Source organism: Acyrthosiphon pisum, chromosome X (genome assembly GCF_005508785.2).
Source record: "Acyrthosiphon pisum isolate AL4f chromosome X, pea_aphid_22Mar2018_4r6ur, whole genome shotgun sequence".
Lineage (NCBI taxonomy): Eukaryota > Metazoa > Arthropoda > Insecta > Hemiptera > Aphididae > Acyrthosiphon > Acyrthosiphon pisum.
The window spans coordinates 36,807,594-36,832,097 of NC_042493.1; the positions used below are offsets into that span (position 1 = coordinate 36,807,594).

The 24,504-nt window shown below is 35.3% G+C and overlaps 1 protein-coding gene across 4 annotated transcripts in view; it reads right to left on the reverse strand.

Moving 5' to 3' along the window:
* Positions 1–24,504, reverse strand: part of LOC100162388 (probable nuclear hormone receptor HR3) — a 75,543-nt gene that overhangs the window by 34,555 nt on the left and 16,484 nt on the right. For 2 of the 4 annotated variants that reach the window (XM_008191531.3, XM_003240827.4), the window contains exon 1: positions 7,702–9,105. The exons of the other annotated variants lie outside the window; for them this stretch is intronic. In XM_008191531.3, the coding sequence (XP_008189753.1) occupies positions 7,702–8,125 (424 nt within the window). In that variant the 5' untranslated portion in view covers positions 8,126–9,105. Of the gene's footprint in view, positions 1–7,701; positions 9,106–24,504 lie in introns of those variants that run through there. 4 annotated transcript variants of the gene reach the window in all.

Here is a 24,504-nt window from a genome sequence, read left to right on the forward strand (position 1 = left end):
GTGCGTATAAATAATAATAATATTATAACGGTACATTTTGTCGTCGCGCACCGCCGCCGCCGAACGGTAACGGTTGCGGGTGTACTCGGGTGAAGGGTCGCGGGGAGTCAACAGCTGACCGCCGCCGTCGCCGATCGTGTACATACCGTTACGCGCGCGGAGCATAATATATGTACAACAATTTTATCGTTTTGCCGGGTCGTAGCGGACGCGGCGCGCGCGGATTTTCCGCACGATTCGTGATTTGCGGGCGTCGTACGAAATATATTATTTTTTTTACGTATCGTACAACAATAAAATTATTAAATCACACGCACACTACCGTCGCCAAGTACCGTTCGGGGGGGAGGGGTTACACGAGATGGAAATACTAAATCTGTTAACGATTATTGTGTGCACCGGCGACGAAAATAATAATAACAAACAAACAAAATATTTATATGAATGTTCACCAGAAATGCACTAAATACGGACGGACGATTATAATAGTGTTCGATAATTTGCGTCTGTCGTATACATTACATTATTACAATATAATATTAGGTATATAGGCTTATTGCAGTGCATTTCTGCAGCTTTTGTGCTAGTGGCGTAAAATCAAATGTACACGTAGCCATTTTGATTGTTGATTACTTGAATCTATTACCAATATGGCATTGTATAATAATATATATACTAGTATCGTCAATGGTCAAATTTGACCATACAAACTAGGTATATACTGCATTAGTTATGTGGAGAGATAAAAATGGTCATTTTTGCAGTGTCTATCAACCAGGGACAAAAATCCGGGGGGAACAATTTTTTTCGACATAAATATTATTCAATATACTAATTACATTTAATTGAATAATTAAAATTGTTTTATATTGTACAATATAGGATTCACAGTCTACAGCAGTAGCATATCTAGGATATTTTTACGGTCTGGTCTACATATATATATGTATGATATATTTTATATATTATTTTATCATACATATCTATCATTAGAATATAGTAATATCAGGATCTGTAGTATAATAAAAAAATTGAAGAAATAATATTTCTGGGAGGGAGGGGCAGTGCCTCCCTAGATCCGTCCCTGGTATCAACGTGTATCAGACTAATCTATTTCGGACTGAGATACGAACATCGGGTTAAAATTCTAAAAACATATCAAACAGAATACGAATTTGTCACGGATTCCGTTCGAGATAGACTCTATAAGATAAATAATAAATAATGTATTATTCAAAAGAGACTTGTAAGAGGAAAATGAATTGTTTAATTTTGAACTTTAGGCTTGGCACCACGACAGCGGTAGATTTGCGTGGAAAAAAAAAGAAAAATCTGTAAAATTGATTAGAGTTTAATCGATCTACGTGCACTTGTTAGTATATTATTATTATTACGTTGTATAATATTCATAGCGGGTAAGAAATTTTACTGCATCAAAATTTGGCTGTTGAGCACATTGAAAACATCAAAAACTTTCATCACCTTATTAGCGACGCCAAAAACTACAAACGTTCAAAAATTGTAATGCAAATTACGTGACCATGTAACACGCAAAGCCCTCCCCATTCACACATGCTCAGTCAGGAACCCAGGAATCGATAGCCACACAAATAGTTAATTAAGAGGAGTCTCACCCGCATTTTGGGTTGTCTCCGGTCTTAAAAGTCTTACCACGTGACATTGCAAATTTACGCTCAGCAGTTCTCATTTAGCTTTATTTCTCTCATTTAGCTTTGATAGTGTTAATAGCAAAGAGTGAATTTACTATCATGAAACTTAAAATGTACCTAACAAAATATTCTGTGGGTTGTTGAAAGTGTTTTATTTCAAATTTTAATTAAAAATTAAAATATTGGAATAATATACTTCAATAAACCACAGCACATTATATATATATATATATATATATGTATATACCTTTAAGTTCTAAAATAGGTAAATTTACTCTAATATTAAAACACTAACGAAGCTAAATGAGAATTGCTGAACGTAAATATGCCAAGCTACGCACTTGAAATACGGAGACAACCGTACTACACATGCGGGTGAAACGAGTTGGACACAACCCACGCGTTTATATTATACATGTATGCTGTATAGTAGCATGACGTGTGCAAATAAATCATATAGCTTTAGGTTTCTGCTCAAATATTGTATGTTAGATAACATCTATCATGTAATATGAATTCTAATATATATTGCGTATATGAACGAAACTGCGGATAATAATATTCAATCGTCCAGGGATGATATTACAGAACATCAAAGAACATACCTCGACGTAAACAAATATCGAGCACACAGAAAAGCATTTAAAGCGTTCACGTAATATTGCATAACCTGGGTATTTATTTACAGTATTAATAATAAGGAATGAGTTAAAGTGTAATGATAAATGATGATAAAAGATATTATGAATTTTACCTATACTAACGAAATATTATCGAGATATTACACATTATTAAAATATATATTTTAATATGTTATGCGAAACGAGGTTTTTATGTTTTTCACATTACAGTGCCGCCGCCACATTAATAATGCACTTTGATTGACATTGCACAGGAAACAATATTTTTTTAATTTTACGGTTCACGTCGACAGTGAGTGTGTGTATGTGTGAGTGTGTACATTCGTGTCGTCTATATTTTATCATGTAAATACGACTCACGTAATATTATATAATTTATAGGTATACGTATAGGTAAATGTATACAAATACGAATATAGGGAAAATGTGCCGTGCCGTGGCGGTGTGGTGGCCGCGGTTGTACACGGCGAAAAACAATTCATTTTCCCTGTCCTGGGTTAGGGGTAGCGAAGCTCCTCTGATTCGACCCCGAAGAACGTGGACGCATTTCTTTTTACATATTTTATCTATATCCGAACGATTATTATCATTGTTTTGTACCTCACCCCCACTGCACGCATATTGTAACCATATAATACATGTTACAACTTTATTCACATTCGTCGATTCGTAATAATGCAGTGATATTAAAACACGTAAAATCGCGGATAGGAAGTTAGTGAAAGAGAAATCGGAAACGAAAAACCTATATATCACAGAAACATTAAACGCGTGAGGTACTTTTTTTGGTCGTCCTGGCAGTGGATATGTACAAGTAAAGAACGGTAAATGCTTCAGAAAACTACGACAATAACGACGGATAACCAGACTTCCAAACTTAAAATATTATTTTAATCTCCGATCGCCGACGGGACGTTATTGGAGCCAACCTTGCCGCCTTGGTATAAAATTATATATGACTCGCGGAAAAACCATCTGCAGGGGTCGAATGCCACCTCATAGATGGAGGTATATGTGTTTGTCTGTGTGCATGTTTTTCGGCTCTGTTGCACTAAACATTTATAACAATAATATGATACCAGTGTGCGCGTATATCACATCGCAATACATTGGCTACCGATCGCCGTTGAGATTAGAGTATGGTACCGGCAGAATTATTATATAATATAGTGTTGAATAAAGATGGAAATATAACTAGATAAAAAGTTAAAGCATTTTTTTTTTTAATTTTAAGCTCAACTAGTTGGTTAATTTTTTTTTTGTTTAGTTATTTTTTTAGGTACAATTATTTTAAATAAAAATGGAAAAATAATTTTTTTTCATTAAATAATTTAGTCGACACTATAAATGTGCTACTAAACTGTAATTGGCTAAACCACAAAGGAATAGTAGGATTTATTTTTAATATAATATTTAGTTATTACCTATTTAAAAATAAAATACAAGTTGCACAGCTATCACTATATCTATATGTGTGACCAAAATGGACATAAAAAAATTAATTAACTTATTTTAACCAAGTTCGGTTAATATTATTTTTTTCCTTATTATAACTTTAAACTTTATTAGTTGAACTTATTGTTTTAACGTGAGACAATTTTTTTCATTAACTAACTAAGGTCAACCTTTGGACTTAATTTTACTACAATATATTATTATGTATGTTTTACAATAATATACAACACCTACGGCCGACAATCACATGATATTATATATTATTTTTCATTCGCACATAATAATAATAATATTGACATGCGCGTGCGCGCGACATCGTCACACACGCCCTTACCTTGCGCACAATTATTTAGACATATTATTATAACAATATAGTACACTGGGCCGGAAACCGTTGCCGGCGTCATAAAACCGACCGTAAAACTATATAACCGATAACGCGGTACAATAAATGCCTCTCGCAAGATGTCCTGCGCGACACACTTTGTGTTGAGTGGAGAACGCGTGACGGCGTGCAGGTAGTGATCTGCACGCGTCTACCGCGGTTATGATCGTCTGGCACGACCGCGGGAAACCAAAACAGCCGGGAGGTAGAAGGGGTTGGTAAAGGGCTGTAAACGAAAATACGACTTCGGGGTTATATTATATTAACCCTTTCAGCGCAATAATCTCATCTGTTCTACCCTGTACATATTTGAGTTGGGCGTTTTCGATATAACGTACGCGCCTAACTGTATATAATATTATATTATGTGATGATAATAAAATGTACAGGCTGCAGCAACAATGACGACGACGACTTTGTCCACTGACGTATAATATAATACCTATACTTATACCCATTACTATTATTATGATTATTATTATTATATTTTCTTTTAATACGCACATGCGTTCCGTGTGCACGTATGTCGTATAATATAATATTAAGATAATAATATGCACAAGATTGCCACCGTTGTTTGTTAAATATATTCATGATTTTCCGATTGTATATTGTGCATTTTATTTAAATTTTCGATAATATTTTACAAGACACTGTCACTGTTATGGACCACAGTCGGACGAACGAAAGCTCGTGGAAATCGTTTCGGCTTACCCGCGATCCCCCCACACTCGTCACCGCCACCGTTCCAAGGTGGTTAATAATAATACAACGCCGCGTCGGCGTCGTAATAATTATCACATCACCGTAATATTATACGGTGGCGGCGGCGGCGTCCAACGTAACGTCCGAAGAATTCGTTGGTTATACGCGCGAAATGGCGAAACCAGCGAACACTGTTATTCCGTATAAAATTATCGTTTATTATCGTCGTCGTCGTCGTCGTCGTCGTCGTCGTCGTACATTATTTAAGTCCAATCATATCGAATTTTACACTGAGGAGTTATCGGTCGTTATCGGGTTGTACGCGCCCCGCTGCTATAATAATAATAGCAATGATAACAACAACACGATTAACCTCGGGAATTCAAAAATTCGACTGAATTTCCCTAAAAATTGTTCACGAAACTGGGACCGTTTAGTGAATTCGCATTGATTAAATAAAGACATACAGTATTATTATCTGCATAACTATAAGAGGACTTTTTACGTATAATTTAAGGGTTGCTGATACATTACAAAAAAGCTTTGTCGTGTGTTCAATGTGTATAATATAACAATTATTGATGATTATATAACGTATAAGTAGTACATATCATATCATTTTTTTCTGACGTTTAATTTATTATTTTATGTTTTGGATAAACAACCGTAGCGTCGCGCGACAATATAATATAAAATACATGATTGGTTCAGCTATTCCTCGTATACGGAAAATTAAAACATACGTTATAATGTCGACCATCCATATTACAAAATAGGATTTAAAGATCTAGCTATAAATACTATAAACATAGAGAGAGAATAAGATTCATGACGATGGTATTTTAGAAGTATATTGGCTTCTTGGATATAGAGAAATTATATACAATCATAAAATATTGAACGTGCTCACTGAAGAATAAAAAATACCATGCTGTAATTATTTTATTGTTTTTTGTTTGATTTTTGAGAATTATTTTTTAATGACCAGTGGCTGACCTTTTAAAACTCTATGGCTTATTTTGATCCCTGATTTTCCAAAAGTCGACTACTAAATCCTAGTTACGCCCATGCAGTATTATAATTGGTATTAGGTATATAGAATATACTATGTAGCATTTATAATCAATGGTATACGTAATTTGTTGTTGAGTTTTTATTTTGCGGATCGCGCCCGCGCAATACAAGTCGTTTTGCATATAATAATCGTAATAATATTATATAGAAAATACCGTTATAGCCGTTCGCGAATGCTGCTGCGGAGAACGCGAACAGTATACGATTTATTTTTTTTTCCAAACACATTTTCTGGTGACGGAATTACGCAAGCGGCGACGACAAGACTTTCTCCGCGCAAATACACTTATAATATTATTATATATTATAACGTGCGCAAACCGCAGCGGGCGCCGCCGAGTACCGACGACGACGGTGCAAAGGAAACGCGAAGACGAAAGTAAAAAAACCACACAACTCGACGTTACACATAAACATAATAATAATATGTGATAATATTAATAATAATAAGTTCATTATACGATAACTGCCTTGTTACAATAAAAATATTTATAATAATATATACTTAATACACAATAATACGCAATAATAATATTATTTATTTGTGGAAGGGGATTGTACACGGAACGTGAAGGAGGTTTTTAGTATCACAACCGTTGTTGCGGGATTGTATGCGACGATGTGTTGATTCGATTTCGAAAAATTCGCGAAAAATTGAAAAAAAATTATTACACAATCTTGCAATATAATTTGATCCGCAAACTTTAATATTAATATTATTGTGATGCAGCGAATGCGCTTGTCTATGTGTAGACTTAAACCGAATTTGAATTTTTTTTTTTTTTGGAATGCATTTCGACGTTGCGATTTTTGCAGGAAAATATTATATTCGATTTTCGTACAGACACACTGTAATGCTCGTTCGGGCTCGCAGAGAAAGATTTCGTGCTGTTGCGGCGGCGGCGGCGACCGGATATAAAACGCGCGTGGAGAAACTTTCGCCTGTTACGACGACGGCCGTTACGCAACGGACGTGGCGAGCATTCGCGGACATTCTCCTCCGCCACCACCGCCGCCGCCTCTCTTTCCGCGCGCCATCTCTTTATTAATACATATATATATATATAAATATAAACACGAACAAGATAATAATATAATATAATATATAATATGGTATCGAATAAGAGAGAGAGTTTCTAGACACAACCTGCACTCTACGCACAGCAATACTAAAATAACGCTATAATAGTATTATTACTTTTACGGGCAGGTGTTGCAGAAAACCAAACTCAATACTGTGCACGTTCCCCATACTTTACGCTACGCTAATCGGTAATCCCCAAACTGCGTTACTCGATATGATAATATATAATATATTGGGTGAGCTAAGCGTACACCTATATTATTGGGATCACGATTCGATGATTTTCTCGTATCTATACACAACCATTTATAATATAACATAATAATAGTTACATTGTAACAATGTCGTTACAAAGGCGGCGATGTTGTGATTGAGGTGGAGGGGTAGTGGGGATCTCGCTTTTGCGGAAAGATCGATTACGCGCGCGTTTCACGAACGGCGACCGCTGACTCGGGAGCTCCGCATATATTATTATAATTAAATTTTATAACAGCTGGCCGCGACGACGACGACGACTTAAATGCTTACGATTTCATACTTCGCACGATGACGCAGACGACGACAATAAATAATAATAATACGTGCCCGTAATGCGCCTAACGTATTAAAATATTATTACTAAAATACAATGTATACAACTCGTATCACGCCTAACTACAAATTACAGTACTTGGTCGGTGCATATACCTTTTCTTAACACAACGCTGGACGACGATCCCGACGATGGTGGCGGCGAACAGCACTGTTGCAACAGCGAAGTGGTCGTGGCCGCTACCGCACTCGCTACCGTCGAGGCCTGTTGCTGCTGCTGCTGCTGCTGCTGCATGTCTCCAACGACACCGCCGCCGACACCCTGCGATGGCGACAGTCCGACGGACGTCACGCCGGCACCTGCCGACGGCGATAGCAGAATGCTGTTGACGGCCGCGTTGGCTGCCGCCGACGAGCCTCCCGCGTGCAGGTGTTGTTGCTGCAGGTGGTGTTGGAGCTGCTGCTGATGGTGGTTGTTATATTGCTGTTGTTGCTGTTGCTGTTGATGCTGCTGTTGTTGATGATGGTAGTACGGCGACGGCGATGGCGACGAAGATGATATGGGCGACGACGAAGACATTTATTATGCCGTCGTTAACAATGACTGTGGTTGTCGCGATCGATTGCGACTGTCGATCACGTGTCGTTTGACATCGCCTACGAACCGGTGGCGCCAGCCGACATCTGAACCGCGTGCGGTTTTACCGATAACGATGATGATGATGATAGTGATGTACACGGTCTGTCGTAAGCGAAATCACTATATGTACTGGTAGTATACCGTCCAGGAGAAGAGTCACTGCAAGTGGTGGTGCGCCAGTCGGCAATCGTCTTCGTCGGTGTTATCAGCGGTGGTGGTCATCGTCCGACAATCTTCACGCGTATCGTCCTTTTCCCGCGTCGTCCAGCGACAGCGATGATCGCCGTCGGTTGTTATTATATTACTGCTATCATTGATTATAAATAGTATTTATTTATTGCACCGTTGCGTAAATCGCTACCCTACGACCGGACGACACTATATACCAGACGGGTTTCCGCCGTTATCTGTCGGTGTTATCGTGCGCACGGCGGCGCCAACTGCATAATAATAATATTAATATGGTACTGCGACGAATCCGTCCGGGACGTGCGAATGACGGCGAAAGGTTACGACAGGACGACGCAAAACGGCGACGAGCGTGCGGTACAATATTACTACAGCGGTACAAGCGTGTGCTCTATAATATGCGGTAACAATTTATATACCTAGATTTGTATGTTATAATATATTGCAAAAATAATGAAAATAATTAATAATTATAAAATATATAATATTTTATGTGCAAAAAATAAATAAATATTTTTGATTGCAATAATATCGTAAAAAAGGTTATACACAGTGACGATGATAATATGATACGCTCGTGTATCGAAAAAGTCTAGTATATTACGCACACGCGAAAACGATACGTTTTTGGACGGCGGCAATGCACGTACGGCACGCAACACACAGAACCAATACGTCGGACGGCACTCGTTCACTAACTAACCGCCGAGTACAGTGACTGAGTACTGACGTAGTCTGCGGCGGCGGCGGCGGCGGCAGTGGCGGGCGGCAGCGCGGTCGGCGGCGGCGGCGTCGGTGGGCGGCGTAATAGCCATTCACCGACGGTACACAGTCGGTGGAGAACTGCGTGTGTGTGTGTGTACCGTAAGATGGGTGGGAGGGGGTAGGGGAGGGTTTTGGTGAGAATACGAAAGAATATTACACACACACGCGAACTCTGACTAAGTGTATATAATATATATAATATATTCGCGATAAGGAAAGAGTGAGAGAGAGAAAGCGGTGATCGTGTGCGGTGCGCGAATAAGTGAGGCGAGGAGTGACTCGCGGAAGAGAGAGAGTATAAAATAAATAAATAAAAAACTGTATGTGTTGTAATGTGTGTGTGTGTGCACGCTCGGAAAGAATAGGAAAGAGAGTGTTGTGCGAGCGAGAGGAGCGAGGAAAAAGTGTATATAAATACGGTACGTATATACGACGCGAGCGACATCAAACGAGTGTGAGTGAGTGAGAGGTGGGTGCGCGGCAAAGGGGATGAGTGAGTGAGGCGAGGCGGCGTCGAGTCGAGCGCACGACAGCAGCAGAGGCGTCGCGCGAGCGCGCGCGCGCGCATCGCCGCCGCCGCCTAGGCTACGGCTGGCGGCGGCGGCGTCGGTCGCATTCGCGCGTCGTCGATGCCGCCTGCGCGCTCGTGTTGTGTGTGTGAGTGTGTATACGTTATTATACACCGTACCCAAATGCGAGTATCATAACGACATATTGTTGTTGTTATTGTTATTGTATGCGCGCGTGACAGATAACGAAAAAAATTTAAATTTCGCGTCGACGTATTTGTCGCCGCGTTGCAGTCGGCCGACAGCGTTGCCGTCGTCGTTACCGTGTCCACGCTGTGGCCGAACCGTCACCACCAACCCTCGATCCACAACCGTACACCTATACACACGCGTGTGTGAGCTTCGACAAACGCGCACACCCTCCCACCCACATCGCGTTGCCGACCTACCCCGTCGTATAAGACATCAACGGTCGTAAATGCTACCCACCTTCAACGGATCGACCCTGTAATCGAAGACGTACCGTGTGTGTTGCGACTAGCGTCGACCAAATATAATTCCACAAAGTCATGATCGGTCCCTCCTCGCGCCTTAACAAGACGTCGCGATAACGAACCGGCCGGGTATAATATTGGTATTAAATACACCCACCACGCTATATATAACTTTATTTTCGCAGAAAATCTGTGACGAGGGAATTTTGTTTTTCGGAGATAATTGCGTTTTATTCTCGGAAACCAACAGCACACGGTTTTTTAATATTTTTTTCCCTCTTATACCGGATCTATAGTTTGCCATTTATATATATTATTATTATATAAATTGAATTCGCAACATTTATATATAAATATATATATACACACACATAACACACGGCGGGAAAACGCGTTTTATTTTCCAATACCTACCTACTTCGAATCCGAACAGAACGACTTCCGCGCGGAAGTAATATCTGACAAATAGTATAATATATAACAACAATAATATCCGCCGCTGGGTTTCTTTTTATCATCGAGCCACCACCGCTGAACGACGAAGATGTTTTAAAAACCTTCCGATACACACGTCTATACGAGGCACGCAAACGATATCGGTCCGAAGTACCCACTCGCTTAAGCATACCTACTCGTTTCGGAGAACGAAAATCAATGCCGTCGACGAGACGAATTTACAAAAAAAAAAAAACGTAACACGACAAACGTGCGAAAATGATCGCGCGGCTTCGATCCGTTTTCTATTCGAACAACGACCAATAATTGTAGTCGGAAACGCGCGTATACATATAATACAATATACCTTCCGATGATAATATAATGCGGGGGAAGACGAATGCCGCGAGTCGTGTTGCGAACGAATCTCGTTGGAAAAACACCTGTGCGATGCGAGGGTTGGTTTGCGGCGCGGTGGCGGGCATCAGCAGCAGCAGCAGCAGCAGTAGTGAGGCCTAGGTAGGAGGGCGGGGTACGAAACTGTCTACATAGGTATATACGCGCGTGTATATAATATGTGTAACGCACTGAGAAACGGTATTCTCTTCGGAAAAAAAATAAACCTTTGCACGCGTTTCACCTGTACACACGATCACAAAAACCTGCAGGTAAACACTGCCCGGGCGGGTGGTGGTCACAGATGTACGGGGGTGGAGTGCACACGTTATGGGGTGAAAAAAACACGCAAAGACGACGGGGGAGAGGGAAAAAAATCGTGAGACCCGTTATGTTTTCGAGTGCATCGCGCACGAATTTCGAATATAATAATGTTACACTCGTCACCACCGGCAGGAGACGACGACGACGCGACGTCGTCCCGGTGATGCCGTGGCGGCGTCCGTCGACGCCTGGGTGTCGGGTTGCCTCGTCGCGGCACTATTCAATATATATAATAATAATAATAATAATACATAGGACCGTGATGATGATGATAATAATAATAATACGTACTAAACGTGTACCATAGTACTGTGTATAATACGCACACCTGCTGCGCGACGTCCCGTTCCGCAGCCGGGCGCCCATTGCTGCCCTGATATTTCGAGTGTCGGTTTACCTCTGTCTGTAGGTAGGTATATGATAATTTATAATATACAGTCGTATTACAATACATTACGACCACGACCGTAAAATATATACCGATTCTACGTAATGATGGGTATACGGCCCTGCAGTGGCGTACACAGGATTTTGCTTGTCGGGGGAAGGGTCTGATAATTTGTTGTATTGGGAAGGCTTAACTATAAATAGGATCTCTCTCATAAGTTATATTGGTATGCTGATACCGTGGGTCGTATGTATACCGTTTCAGACTTATGCAGCAACCTTCATACAAATTACAACCTTAATATAGGTGTATTACCTTTCGCAGAATACTGAAAGCATTTTTTAATTGTTCTGAAATTTAGTGGGGGGTATGCCAATCAAAAGCGACGGAGGGGGTTAGGTAGGAAAAACGTATTATCAATTTTAATAGACTTTTAATATACACCCAATAAATAATTTCTCATATTCATACCATGAGAATAATTTTGATTATGTCTAGACGTAATCGGTTTAAAATTGTCCGTAAATATAAAATCAGTTAAATAAACAAAAAAAAAAAAACGGTTATCGACACACCTGCTAAGAGATAAAATATTTTTATTTGTACATAAAATGCGGTTACAAATTAATTTGTGTTATAGCTATGACAATTGTTTTTAAATACTTAATGCGAATAAAGAATAATTAAAGGTTAGTTTAAATTTAAAAACCATTTCAGCGCGTGTAATTTAGTTTTTTTGAAGGGCATAGAGTCAATAGACAACTCATAGACGCATGCGTGTCTCGGTATAATATACGTAATATAGATTTTAGTGTGTACCAAACATCCGGGCCACAGACTTAAATTATACAATAACGCTTGTATACGCTGTACACAAATATTTCGAGCAGATGATTATAATATAGTATAATAATATGATAATATATTGTAAAGTATATACCCCCCGGGGATCGCGGGTACCGTGAAATCGCAGTCATCGCTGCAGGGGTTGATGTCAGCATCTTACTTTTGGGCTAACTCGTCCGTGACGAATAAATACGGGCCAATAATAGGTAAAGGTTATTATAATATAGATAGCCAGATTAGGGGTAAAGAGCCCGCGGAGACGTTACGTAGCCACCGTCGATCGTTTCGATTGAAACGTTTAGCATAAACGTGTACGAACGTACTATTCTAGCGTTGAGAAAGAGGTATTTGACGTGAGGGGAAGGAAAGTGGCGTACCTATTTGTTTTATTCATCTTGTCATCGTAAAATCGTAAACAACGAACAAATAAAAAACTGTTATCAATAATTTATAACGTAAATTAACTTTGGACTTAAACTTTAAACCGTGTAGATATTGTATGTTGATATTACACCTACGTATATGACGTGTTGGGATCTCGATAAACGGTATAACACAATCCGTTTATATATAATACGATTTTAAAAATCAAATTATTTATTCAAATTGATTAACTGCTATCGTGTTTGAGTTGAGAATATGAATGAAAAACCAACGTATTTAACATTGTGCATACAATTGCATTTTTTTTATGAAACTAAAATATAGTATAGTAAACGTTTTTTTTATTATTATTCTATACCTAACTCCCTCTGACGAGCATTGAAACCCAGCGACGCCTACTGTTCAGCATTTAATGTACGAAAAATAAATAACGAAAATCTCATATCTGTTTACTTATATTATAATATGATTATAATTTATCACAAAAACCAACTTGTTAAATAAATATTGAGGGCCAATAAATCGTAAGTACCTAGGTATGTAATACAATACCGATGTGTGATGAGATATAGGTATATATTGCAGTAGAAAAAAAAAATTACCAGTTAGTATATTAGAATTTAGAGTTGATTTTATTTAAAACAAAACGTTTGGATGTACATGCATAATAATTATAATAATTGCATTGAAGAGTAGAATTTATTATTTTACAGTTTCAGTTATACAATTAAAATAGGAAATCATTTAAATCCAATAAACTGCCGATATTTTAATTTATCTTACACAAAACATTAAACTAGGTACAAATTATATGCGAAATTTCCCATCCAATATTTTAACGTACACGGGTATCTCTCTAGCATATACCATAAAATATTTTTATGGGAAATGTTTTAATTAAGGAATACATAACAAATTACTAGAAGCTTAAAATGACTATCTTGTCATTTCACCTTGTTTTTTCTTTTATAAATTTAGATATTATAATGTATGATATTGATTCCTATTTGTTCTTTTATTTTTAAAATTATTATTATTGTTATATTTAAATTTCTGATAATGTACGACGTATATTATAATATACATATATGAAAAAAAAACTGTAATTGGAATTTATTGAAAATATTTTATTAATGTTATATCGTTAATAACACTTTACAGTTACAAAAAGAAATAGAATTACTGCTTTAAATACGGTTATTTTCTATAAGCAATTCGCGTACCTACTTATAATAAATCTAATTTCAATATTTTATTGTTAAATAATTCAATATGTTTAATATACGACAAATTAGCTCTGACATCGACAGGGTCTGCAGACATAAATTTTCGTAGTTTTCCACGTAGGTACTTTTAGAGGAACAGTTTACGGTATTTCGGATCTGTACATGTTTTCTGTAACTCGAAGAATTTTAATAATAAATATATTAATATACGATCACACACGATCGAACACTGATCAGCGTCGTCGTACATGTCGTCTTGTTTTTGTCGGTTTCTTATTTGTCCCGTCCAACTTGTCTTGTACTCGCGGAATTTATACGCGTCGTGGCGACAAGGGACAACTGTATAATACAATATTACAATATAAGTATAATATAACCGTATCGTCGTATTGATCTGTCGTTGTAAAGTTTAGTTTAAAATGTGACCGGAGACGATGACGCGCCGACCGCGTGTACCGCTGACACGACTGTCGTCCTCATTATAAAGAGAATAGATGAGACGTGTACTATGTTGTGTGCTTGTCTACTGCAGTGTACCGCTTGTCCGTGTATACGTATGGTGACAATAAATTAAAAGGAAGTACACAACAATACGGTTGACTGCAGCAGTTAACCGTTAAGACGTTAAGTAAATATAAATCGCATTTTAATAGCTATATTCGCATACACACGCACAGGCTATCTAATTATATATAAAACAACCCATCATTGAACTTTTAAAATATTTAAGTTTTTAATTTAAAAATATGGACGTGTAGAAATGCACCTACAGGAGAGATATACTGTTGGATAATCGATTATTCCTATGTACAATTAAATTAATCACGTTTCCTATAGTTTAACTATTACGAGGTCGTTACAAAATCCAATAAAATGTTCACAACCGTACGCGGTAAGTACCTATACATGTACTATAGTGTACTTCACAGGATGCAAGTTAGACTGAGAAACATTTACCGATTACTACAGTCGTTGCAATGCTGTCTTATGAAAATCACACGATATAATAATATCGTTTAGATATGTGTATACGGAGTGTAAACCGCGCGTAGGATTTTCGGAAAAGTGTCTAAACTTTGTACGGGCGCTCTGTATAAATGCGTAATGCATTATAATGTTATTAAAACAACGTCAACTGTGCAGCGTTATTCAACACAATAATAATAATATAATATATAAATTAAAATAATATTATATACGAGCGTATTAAATTAGCCGTGTAACGGTGGCGGCGGCGGTTGCAATAATAATTGCGGAAAAAATTGAGGAGCGGTCGCGAGTGGTCTACCACTCGTCGTATAATATATAATATTATAATATATACACCACGTATCGCGCATGTACGAATATTGTCCAATGTCCTATAGACAGTAATATTCACGAAATGTATAGTAGGTATAGGGAATGTTTTATTACACAGTCTCGGCGGCAATCCTTCTTATTTGGTCGTCGAATATAATATATAATAATAATATATTATCTTCGCCCGGGCACGATTTAATTTTTTTTATAACTCGTTCGCGGCATTGTTGCCAGCAGGTTTAGTAGCGGGGTGCGACTGGCGGGTGTATTATTCGCGACAAAGCCTCTCGTCGTCGTCGGGTTCCAGTTTTACGGGTGCTTGTATAGGACCTATCCAGAATATTTTATTTCTACTGCCGATTTCCGTGAAGCTGACAGAGATACATCAAGCGCGATACATATATATAGCAGATCGTCGCCCTACAGGATAATATGTTTGGGGCGTGCCGTAAAAAATCCAATTTTGAATGTCGAAATTTTTGTTTTTTGAAAATAAAAAATTTTTTGCACAAGACCTTGTTGGAATCTTTTCGCTTGCGGGTCGACGTACAGCACGGTGTACACGGTTGAAAAACTGTTGTCAATATAATATGCGCGTACAGGATGAATATTAATAACATTACGCACGCACATGGTATGCAATTTCGTCGTCTAGAATAACACACACACACACATGTATATAATATTATATTATAGGCGGAAGATGATAGTGTAGGTATAATGTATAACATTATGTTAACAGATTTTCAAATACTTAGGTTTTATACACATGTGCCTATACAAACTTCCTTTCTTCGAATGAGAATTAAACTTTTTTACTATATATTATTAATATGCAGACAATGATTTGACATATTTTTATGCATCTATTATATCTAAATCAAAATTCGAACGAGTATAGTAGATATCCGAGATATTAAAATATATTTAAAAAGGATGATGGTCCTTAAAAATGGTTTTACAAAACTATTAAATTGTGGACCTATTATTCTTAGTACACAAAGTTAAATAACTCGAAAACAACTCGTTCAAATTTCGATTTGGATACGTAATATACTTAGAGATTTATAGGAAAAAGGTGATTCTCATTTGAAGTCGGTATTGCCTCACAGGCCGCCACTGCTTAAATGGTGTAAAAATCAAAGAATCTAAAATATGGTTCAAGTGTACCCACGTAAAATTTCAAAAATCAAAATTTGAATAAATTCATTATCAAAGGAAAAATAGGAGCGATGATGTAGTAATATAATATAATATATTTTAACAATATATTGTATTCTATATTAAATCGAATGCGCGTAGCAGTAGGTAAGTACCGATAATATAGTAAATTGTATAGTGGTATAGTGTAACAACAGCAGCAGTAGCAGTGTCTATATTATATTGTGTATTTTATTTATTCGTCTCACTTGTGTGTGTGTGTGTGTGTGTGTGTGTTATTATACGGTCGCTGCAACGACGCAATCGCCGCGCGCAGGTTAATGATTTTGCGGTTTCCAGCATCGCATATACACGTTCATATTGTATTACGTACATGTACCTATATATACACGTAAATGTATGTAAAAAAAAAAAACGCAATTTATTTTTCTCGCTTGTACGGGTTGTATGAAATATTTTTAATTGACGTTAACTTTTGCAACAGTTTTGCTGATTGAAATCCCAATAAAAAGGAACAAGTCAAACATTTGTAGCGATGATGATGATCATGATGATAATGATAATAGTATATCGATGTTCTCGTCCCCCGCTGTCACGAATAAAAAGGCTTGTATACAAATTGCTGTATGGGTATCATCATTTGATGCTTGGAAGTCCTACGGTACTGGATATCATATTATTATTGTAATATTATATAATGTATTTGCCCTTTTTAGATATTGAACTGAAGAATATATTATTTTGAACACGGAGAAAATATCAAAGATCCATTACTTTTTTTCGGGGAAATTCGTTTTCCTTTCAATTTTTTAACACCAAACACCCGAATGATTGAAATCTAAACACGATAATATAATATTCTGGGTTACAGTCAATTGGTCGTATGGTAAATTTGTAGTCAAATAAATTGGTCGTCTGCAACTATTGGCCATCAAATAAAAAATAAAAAAACTTAATTAATAAATGTACCTATTCATATAATAATGTTTTAAAATGAGTAAAAATTAATCATTACAATTATTATGGTGTGGTATAATATATACCAAATATTTTTAAATTAGTAAAAATTATTATAAATTATGCAAAAATAATATTTTCATTTAAAAATTATGATCTTTTCTTGATAAATGTAACGATAAAAATGTACGTGTGTTCATTTATATCCCAATATATTAATTATACATAATAAATAATCATTGTACATTTTTACATGCGCCGTTTTTAAACCAGTTATTACGATGGAAATGTCTGCGACTCATCAACATATAAATAGTATACGACAAATTTCAGACGTAAACTCCTACGTGTTTGTACAAACAAGACAAACAATACTTATAAAGTTTGAAATTTGTTTCATTTACCCAAACTTTTGCAGGTAGTAATATGTTTGCTGAAATAATAGCTTTCGACAAAATCGCGGTATCGACAGCCATCACTAACCAGCCCCGGGGAAAATGCACGAACGAGCACGCGGATTTCGACAAGACGTTTTGGCCAAAACGAGCTCGGCCGCTCAGAATTGTCGTCGTTCGCGAACGAAACGGACAATTAATCACCCACTCACTGATTTATAGACACCGGTGCATCGGCTACACCTGACCGCCAAACATCACATTATTTGTTTCTCGTGGTTTGTTTTAAAATAACAATTTTTTTTCCTTTTTCTCGCCACGATATATTACATTAATACATTATTATGTATTATTGGAATTGTTTTTGTTCGACGTCGAACTGGCCACCTCCACCGCCGCCGCCGAAACGGTGAACTGTATTTTTATTTTTGCTCAACGTTTCGCTTTAGCCGGTTATAGGACGTGTATATATTATATTATGCCGCGGTCTCCACTGCCGTCGAGGTCACCACTGTCGCAGCACATATCTCGGACACACGAGAATCGCACAAAACTGTACTGAATACGAAACGAAAACGAAAAAATAAATATTACATTGGTCGGTTCCAGTGTCGCCGAAAATTTGGTCGGCCAGTTATTAATATTATTATATTTTCAACAATTTATTATTATTACCTACATATGTTTTGTTTTCATCATGTTGTATATTTTCTCGACCAATTTATTTGTGCATTATAGGTACTACTGCAGAAAGCGTAACAACGTATTTTAAGTTTTAATCAAATATACGAACAATATTTTGTTGATTAATCTGTGTATTTATGGTTCCGATTTCGGGATTTCGGCAACCCACTGATAGATTTGAAGCGATTAACTGCTTTTAGGCCTTTGGTAATTTTTTTCTGTTAAAAACTAAGTACTCAATATAATATTCTAATACACTAGCTCCAAATAGAGAATGAGTTGGTAATATTTAATATTTATTAAATGTATATGAAAAGCGCTAACAAATGAACATTTTCTTCCTCGCATTTACGAGAAAATTTGTGACGTGTGTTTGTATGCATATTTAATTGTGTACCACGTGGAAATTATTATTTAGGATAACTAGACCAGAGACGCCACCCCTAACAAGAAGTCAATTCGAATACGGGGTTTTTCCATTTTCTTCGTTGTCTTCTATCGTACGAATGTGTATTGAGCTGGTAGTATTTAATATTTATTTAATTTGTTTAATGGACCCATAGCTTGTATTGTGGTTGTTTTAGAGAAACGGCCAACGACTGAAAATTTTCTTCCTCGCGTTTACGAGTAAATTTGTGACGTAAGTTTGTATAATATACTATATTATAATATTGTGTACCGCTTGGAAATTATTATTTAGGACAACTAGTCCAAAGACACCGTCCCTAGCAAGAATTCAATTTGAATATGGATTTTTTTCTATTTTCTTCGTAGTCTTCTTTTTTAAGTTTATTTGTACACGTACAACTTAATGCCGTGGTGTGAAAATTCGGAAACCTTTACGGAATAGCAAACCTAATTATTATTCGTATCGCGTCGTTTCACCGAACGTAAAAAAACAGGTATTCAGTGTTGGCGTGAAATGATGGTTTGCCGTGGTTACCGATATCAACTTAATAATATTAGGTATTTAAAAAAAATAATAAATATTTGAACAAGATATTGCAGCATTGTGCTCTTATTACAGTATTTCGTAATATCGAGTTTTAATAATAATATATTCCTTTATTGACTAGAAATTAATCAAATCTTCTATTCTGAAACGATGAGCATCGTAATGTGAAATATGCATTTTTAGTTGATAAAAAAATCACCGACATTTTAAAGTGATTTTTTTTCGTTTTATATTACGAAATAGCAGTAGGTACGCATTCCTCGGGTAATACAGATGTGCTATTGTACGTATATCTATTAAATAAAAAAGATGAACGATACTAATCGCAAAAAAATATTAATATTATAAACCCGAAGATAAAATATAAAAAAATATATGAACTAAGCAACAACTTGGCTATCGGGCTTTTCACTAAGCATTAGTTTATAAATAATGTTTTTTGTTCGTTTAAAAATTATCAGAATCTCACAGCCGTATAAATGAAATTAATAACATTGACAATATAATATTATTAGGTAATATAAATAAATGAAATTTTATCAATGTCTCCCATTTATATTATTTTTTATGTTCATAAATTAAAATATTATATGAATTATAAAGACTCTACGGTCATAATGTAGTCATTTTCTTGCAATTAACCAAGTAACGACATTATACGAATCTACACTGTAAACTGTATAGATAATAGCTATTCAAAAATATTATTAACTATGTGTTCAGAGTAATTTAAAGTATTTTGGTGAATTTTGGAAAATAAATTTAATCAAAATCATTATGGTTTTATTTTATCAACAATTCATATCATCAACTATTATAATGATTTAATCGTCACAATCATACACGTATTTTATAAACCCTATACTAAACCATTGCTGTAAGCTTAGTGTTCATTACCTAACTGTTAAATATTGGTATCTATACTTTATTGTAATTTTATTTAATATTTTTAAAAAACCTAATCAGCTTTTAAATTATCGTTTTTCTTCATTGTTATTACAATATAATATAGTATTATCTATAGTAATTGATTTATTTTATTATTAGATTTATAAAATTATAATTGATAATAGTTAGTTTTATTAGTCAGACTGACTGATTTAAATACATTTTTGTGCATTGTTATGTGTTATTAGTTCTTAAAACCCGTCAACAATGAAATATTTAAACTAAGTTGAAAATATATAAACCAATAAACCTATATGATGAGTTTAATATAACAAACCATATGGATTCTAAAAAATAAATCATTTGAATTGACTCAATTCAATTATAATTATTAATAAATCGTAAATGTTTCTCTCAATCATCTTTGATATTCCACATATTATATCGTATAACCAGTATTTATTACGTTTAGATGTGTTTAATGGTTTAGTTATGTCATTTTCATTATATCGCAATATAAACATTAATTATCGGTTATACTAAATTTAACACTCATAAATTAGGTACAGAAACCAGGAAGTCTATATGCCTTTCCCCGCACAAAATGTCTAATTATCAATTACGGATCGAAGTGTTTGATTTATTTTCATATACTAATAATATGTCATGGTAATACTGCGGCTGCCGCTTTCATTGGTCGAGACTGTATATCATTATATGGCATGGTTAGTGTAGTATGTTGTTTGTAGGTAACACGGCAGTGGTGAATTTTGGTAGGTACCGATTCCGTTCTCGGTAAGTGCAAAAATAAATTTCAATTAAAAAATATAAATACGTACCTACCTATAACAATTCACATACCTAATATACATAATATAGGTAGGTACATTACACAAAAATTGTAAAGTTATGCACTAAATGTTAGCACATTCTATCCACCCTCATGGTCTCATATAGTTTGGACAAGTCATACGCGTCTCTGACTAGATGACTAATTTTCCAAAAAGAATGTAGGTAATTAATTAAATTAACGACTATACAACATAGAGCATTTAATAAAATAAAAAATGTTGTTACTAATTTACCTCGTTTAAATACTATCACCTGTGTTTTTTATAATATATATTACATTTTAATACATTTTTATATAGCGGGGATCTCTTAAAATTTCTAAAACGATCTTACACCCAATTCATTTTTGCCGGTTCCTATTGATTATTGTGGTTCATATACTCTACAGAAACGTAGAGTCCCGGCCGCATAGAAAGCAGTGAAATGGTAGGAGTTTGTCGTTCGCGTATAATTAATTCCCCAAGTAAAAAATTTGGTTGGTGGTTTTTAATAATAAAATGGTAGTGAGTTTAAGTTTTTATACGGTGACATAAATGGACGATATGCCTATAATATAATACGAGTATCTTAGGTTCATAAATGTTTATATTTAATAATAGCTATATTTTAGATAATTTAAAATTTAAATTATTTTAGAGAATTTTACCTTTTAACACATGTATTCAAACTTAGATAATCACATTTAATTAAAATTTTTAATAATAATGATGCGCAAATGGCATATTATAAAAAATGCATCTGAATGTAAGTTCGTAACAATGGTCGTGTACCTCGTGATCAGTTAGTATCATAACAATATGCTCATGTATGTTTGGTTGCTGTGCAGTTTTACCAGGCGTTAACTGTATTGCGATTGCGGCCAAATACACAGTTTAATCCGTACCGTTACAGGCCTACTTACGTTCTACATATTAATATTAATGTTAAAATATCCGAAATAATCCTGAAGAAAAAATATACACGTGAAATGAAAATGCATAAAAAATATATACCAACGTAATAACAATTATCTATGACGTCGACTGTACCCTATTGTACTGTACCGTAATGTTTTACGTGCGTTAAAATGTGTAAACTCTATAAAATCGGTTGTAGCGATTATAATATTGAAACGATAATTGTTTTAAAACTCTTAGATTTAAGTGGTAGTACCTATCATCCGATAACAATTTTTCCGGACTCTAGATTTCATTTTTGCTCATCGGTCTTAGGATATATTTATTCCCGGAGTTCATGTGTAAGCCATTTTCAGAAAAATATTGGCGCCATTGTTAGATCGTTCACTGCAGTGGCGTTGTTTAGAATTGTGTATAAATACAGAGATGCTAAGTAACCTGAACCACATAACGAACTACCGAAAATCGACATTTACCATTCACCCACCACAATAGAATCACTTTAATGTTCAACCAACTCACACTATTCGACTATCAAATATCCTAACCACACACTTTATAATCAACAACACGTGTCATATAGGTTAAACCTTTTTTGGCGCCCGAGTGGCTGTGTGCATTACGAGCAGTGAGTCCCTATTATATTATATATATATAGAAATAGACTACGCCTATTATGTTGACATATTGTGAGGTCTCAATAGACTGGTATAGGGGTGCTTTACAATATAATATAAGTGGCAATTGAAAGCTTTGCAGTTTAATCATATTTAACGATATACAACCACCCGTTTATCCACCTATAAAATATGATCACGAGGAAAAGGCACCACAAATTGAATTGCTTGCGATTTCAGACCACTCCCACCCACGGGGTTTATACGTTTTTATAACATTTCTTTTTTGATTAAAAAAAACAGGCTTTTTGTGGTTTAAGACTGTGCAGTATATAAATAACTTTTTTTAATTAAGAAACCACGAATTTTATATCTCTATACAGCACATTTATTTATATAATATAAGTGTTTTGGGTGGGATATTTGATTAAATTATTCTAGACATAATAATCAGGTCAACGACTTTTTAATGCCTAAAATTCTTATATCAAACCGCATGATATAGTTTATCTTACATTAATTCAACAGTTTTCTCAGTCAGTGTAACACTCGCATTGACGTGTAATGTATAATCTGGTAATCAGATTACATTATACTATGATTACAAATCAGATACTAATTTGTAATCATAGTATGACATGTGTTCACAAACTGCTATTTATCATAATCGACCTGTGATACCATTAATTATACACAACACATTTGATATTATATTCTATGTAAAATCATTGGTACCTATGTTATATAATATATAACATCTAGTGATTGCCGTTCAGAAATAATTATTATATTATAATATAATTATAATCAGCATGTTAATTGCTAACAGTTCATGTAAGTTCTAAACACTACAACTAATAGTTAAAATCTATTCTAAACTGTTGCTAATAATAAATTACAACAATGTTAGTTTGGTTATTTCGTGTAGCTTGATTATTATTTATTACTTTTATTGTTTAGAGTTTAGTATTTAATTAGCAAATATATTATTATAATTTATAAGGATATGACTTGTAATTTAAATTTGACTATTTTCGGCGTAAATATGTGTGCAAGGTTAGTATATTATTATGTATTATGTAAATAATAGGGTTAACATATAAAGAAAAAGTGACAGTGTGACATGCTAAAATATTCGAATAGGCCTACACGGGTGTTTGGATATTGAAAAAACAATTTAATTTACGCAACTGGATCCAGGCGAGCTCTATTCAGACAGAGCCCCCTGCCGTTCAAGGGCGTGTTCAGGAATAGTCGTATCATTGTTTTTTCCTAATCAAATGTAGGTAGGTACTCGAATATACAGGCAACAGTGTAATAGCAAACATGATGAAAATCAAACAGATACTGATGCTCTATAAAGTCTATAACTATGACTATATATTATATATGTATGTTGATCCATTTAATGAAGGACACTAATTATTTCAGAAAACACTATCGTTTTTGAAAAAAAATATTTTACATAATTGTAGGTCATTACAAAACAATATTTTTGAAGCAAAATTATATTTTTACTAATTTTTTAATCATTATCGTTTTTTGTCTCTTACGTATATTTTTAATTTAAAAATTCCAAAGCAGAATATTATTTGGAGTGTTTCAATCTATACAAATTAAATTACGGATAAGTAGTTTATTAGTTAAATTTATTTA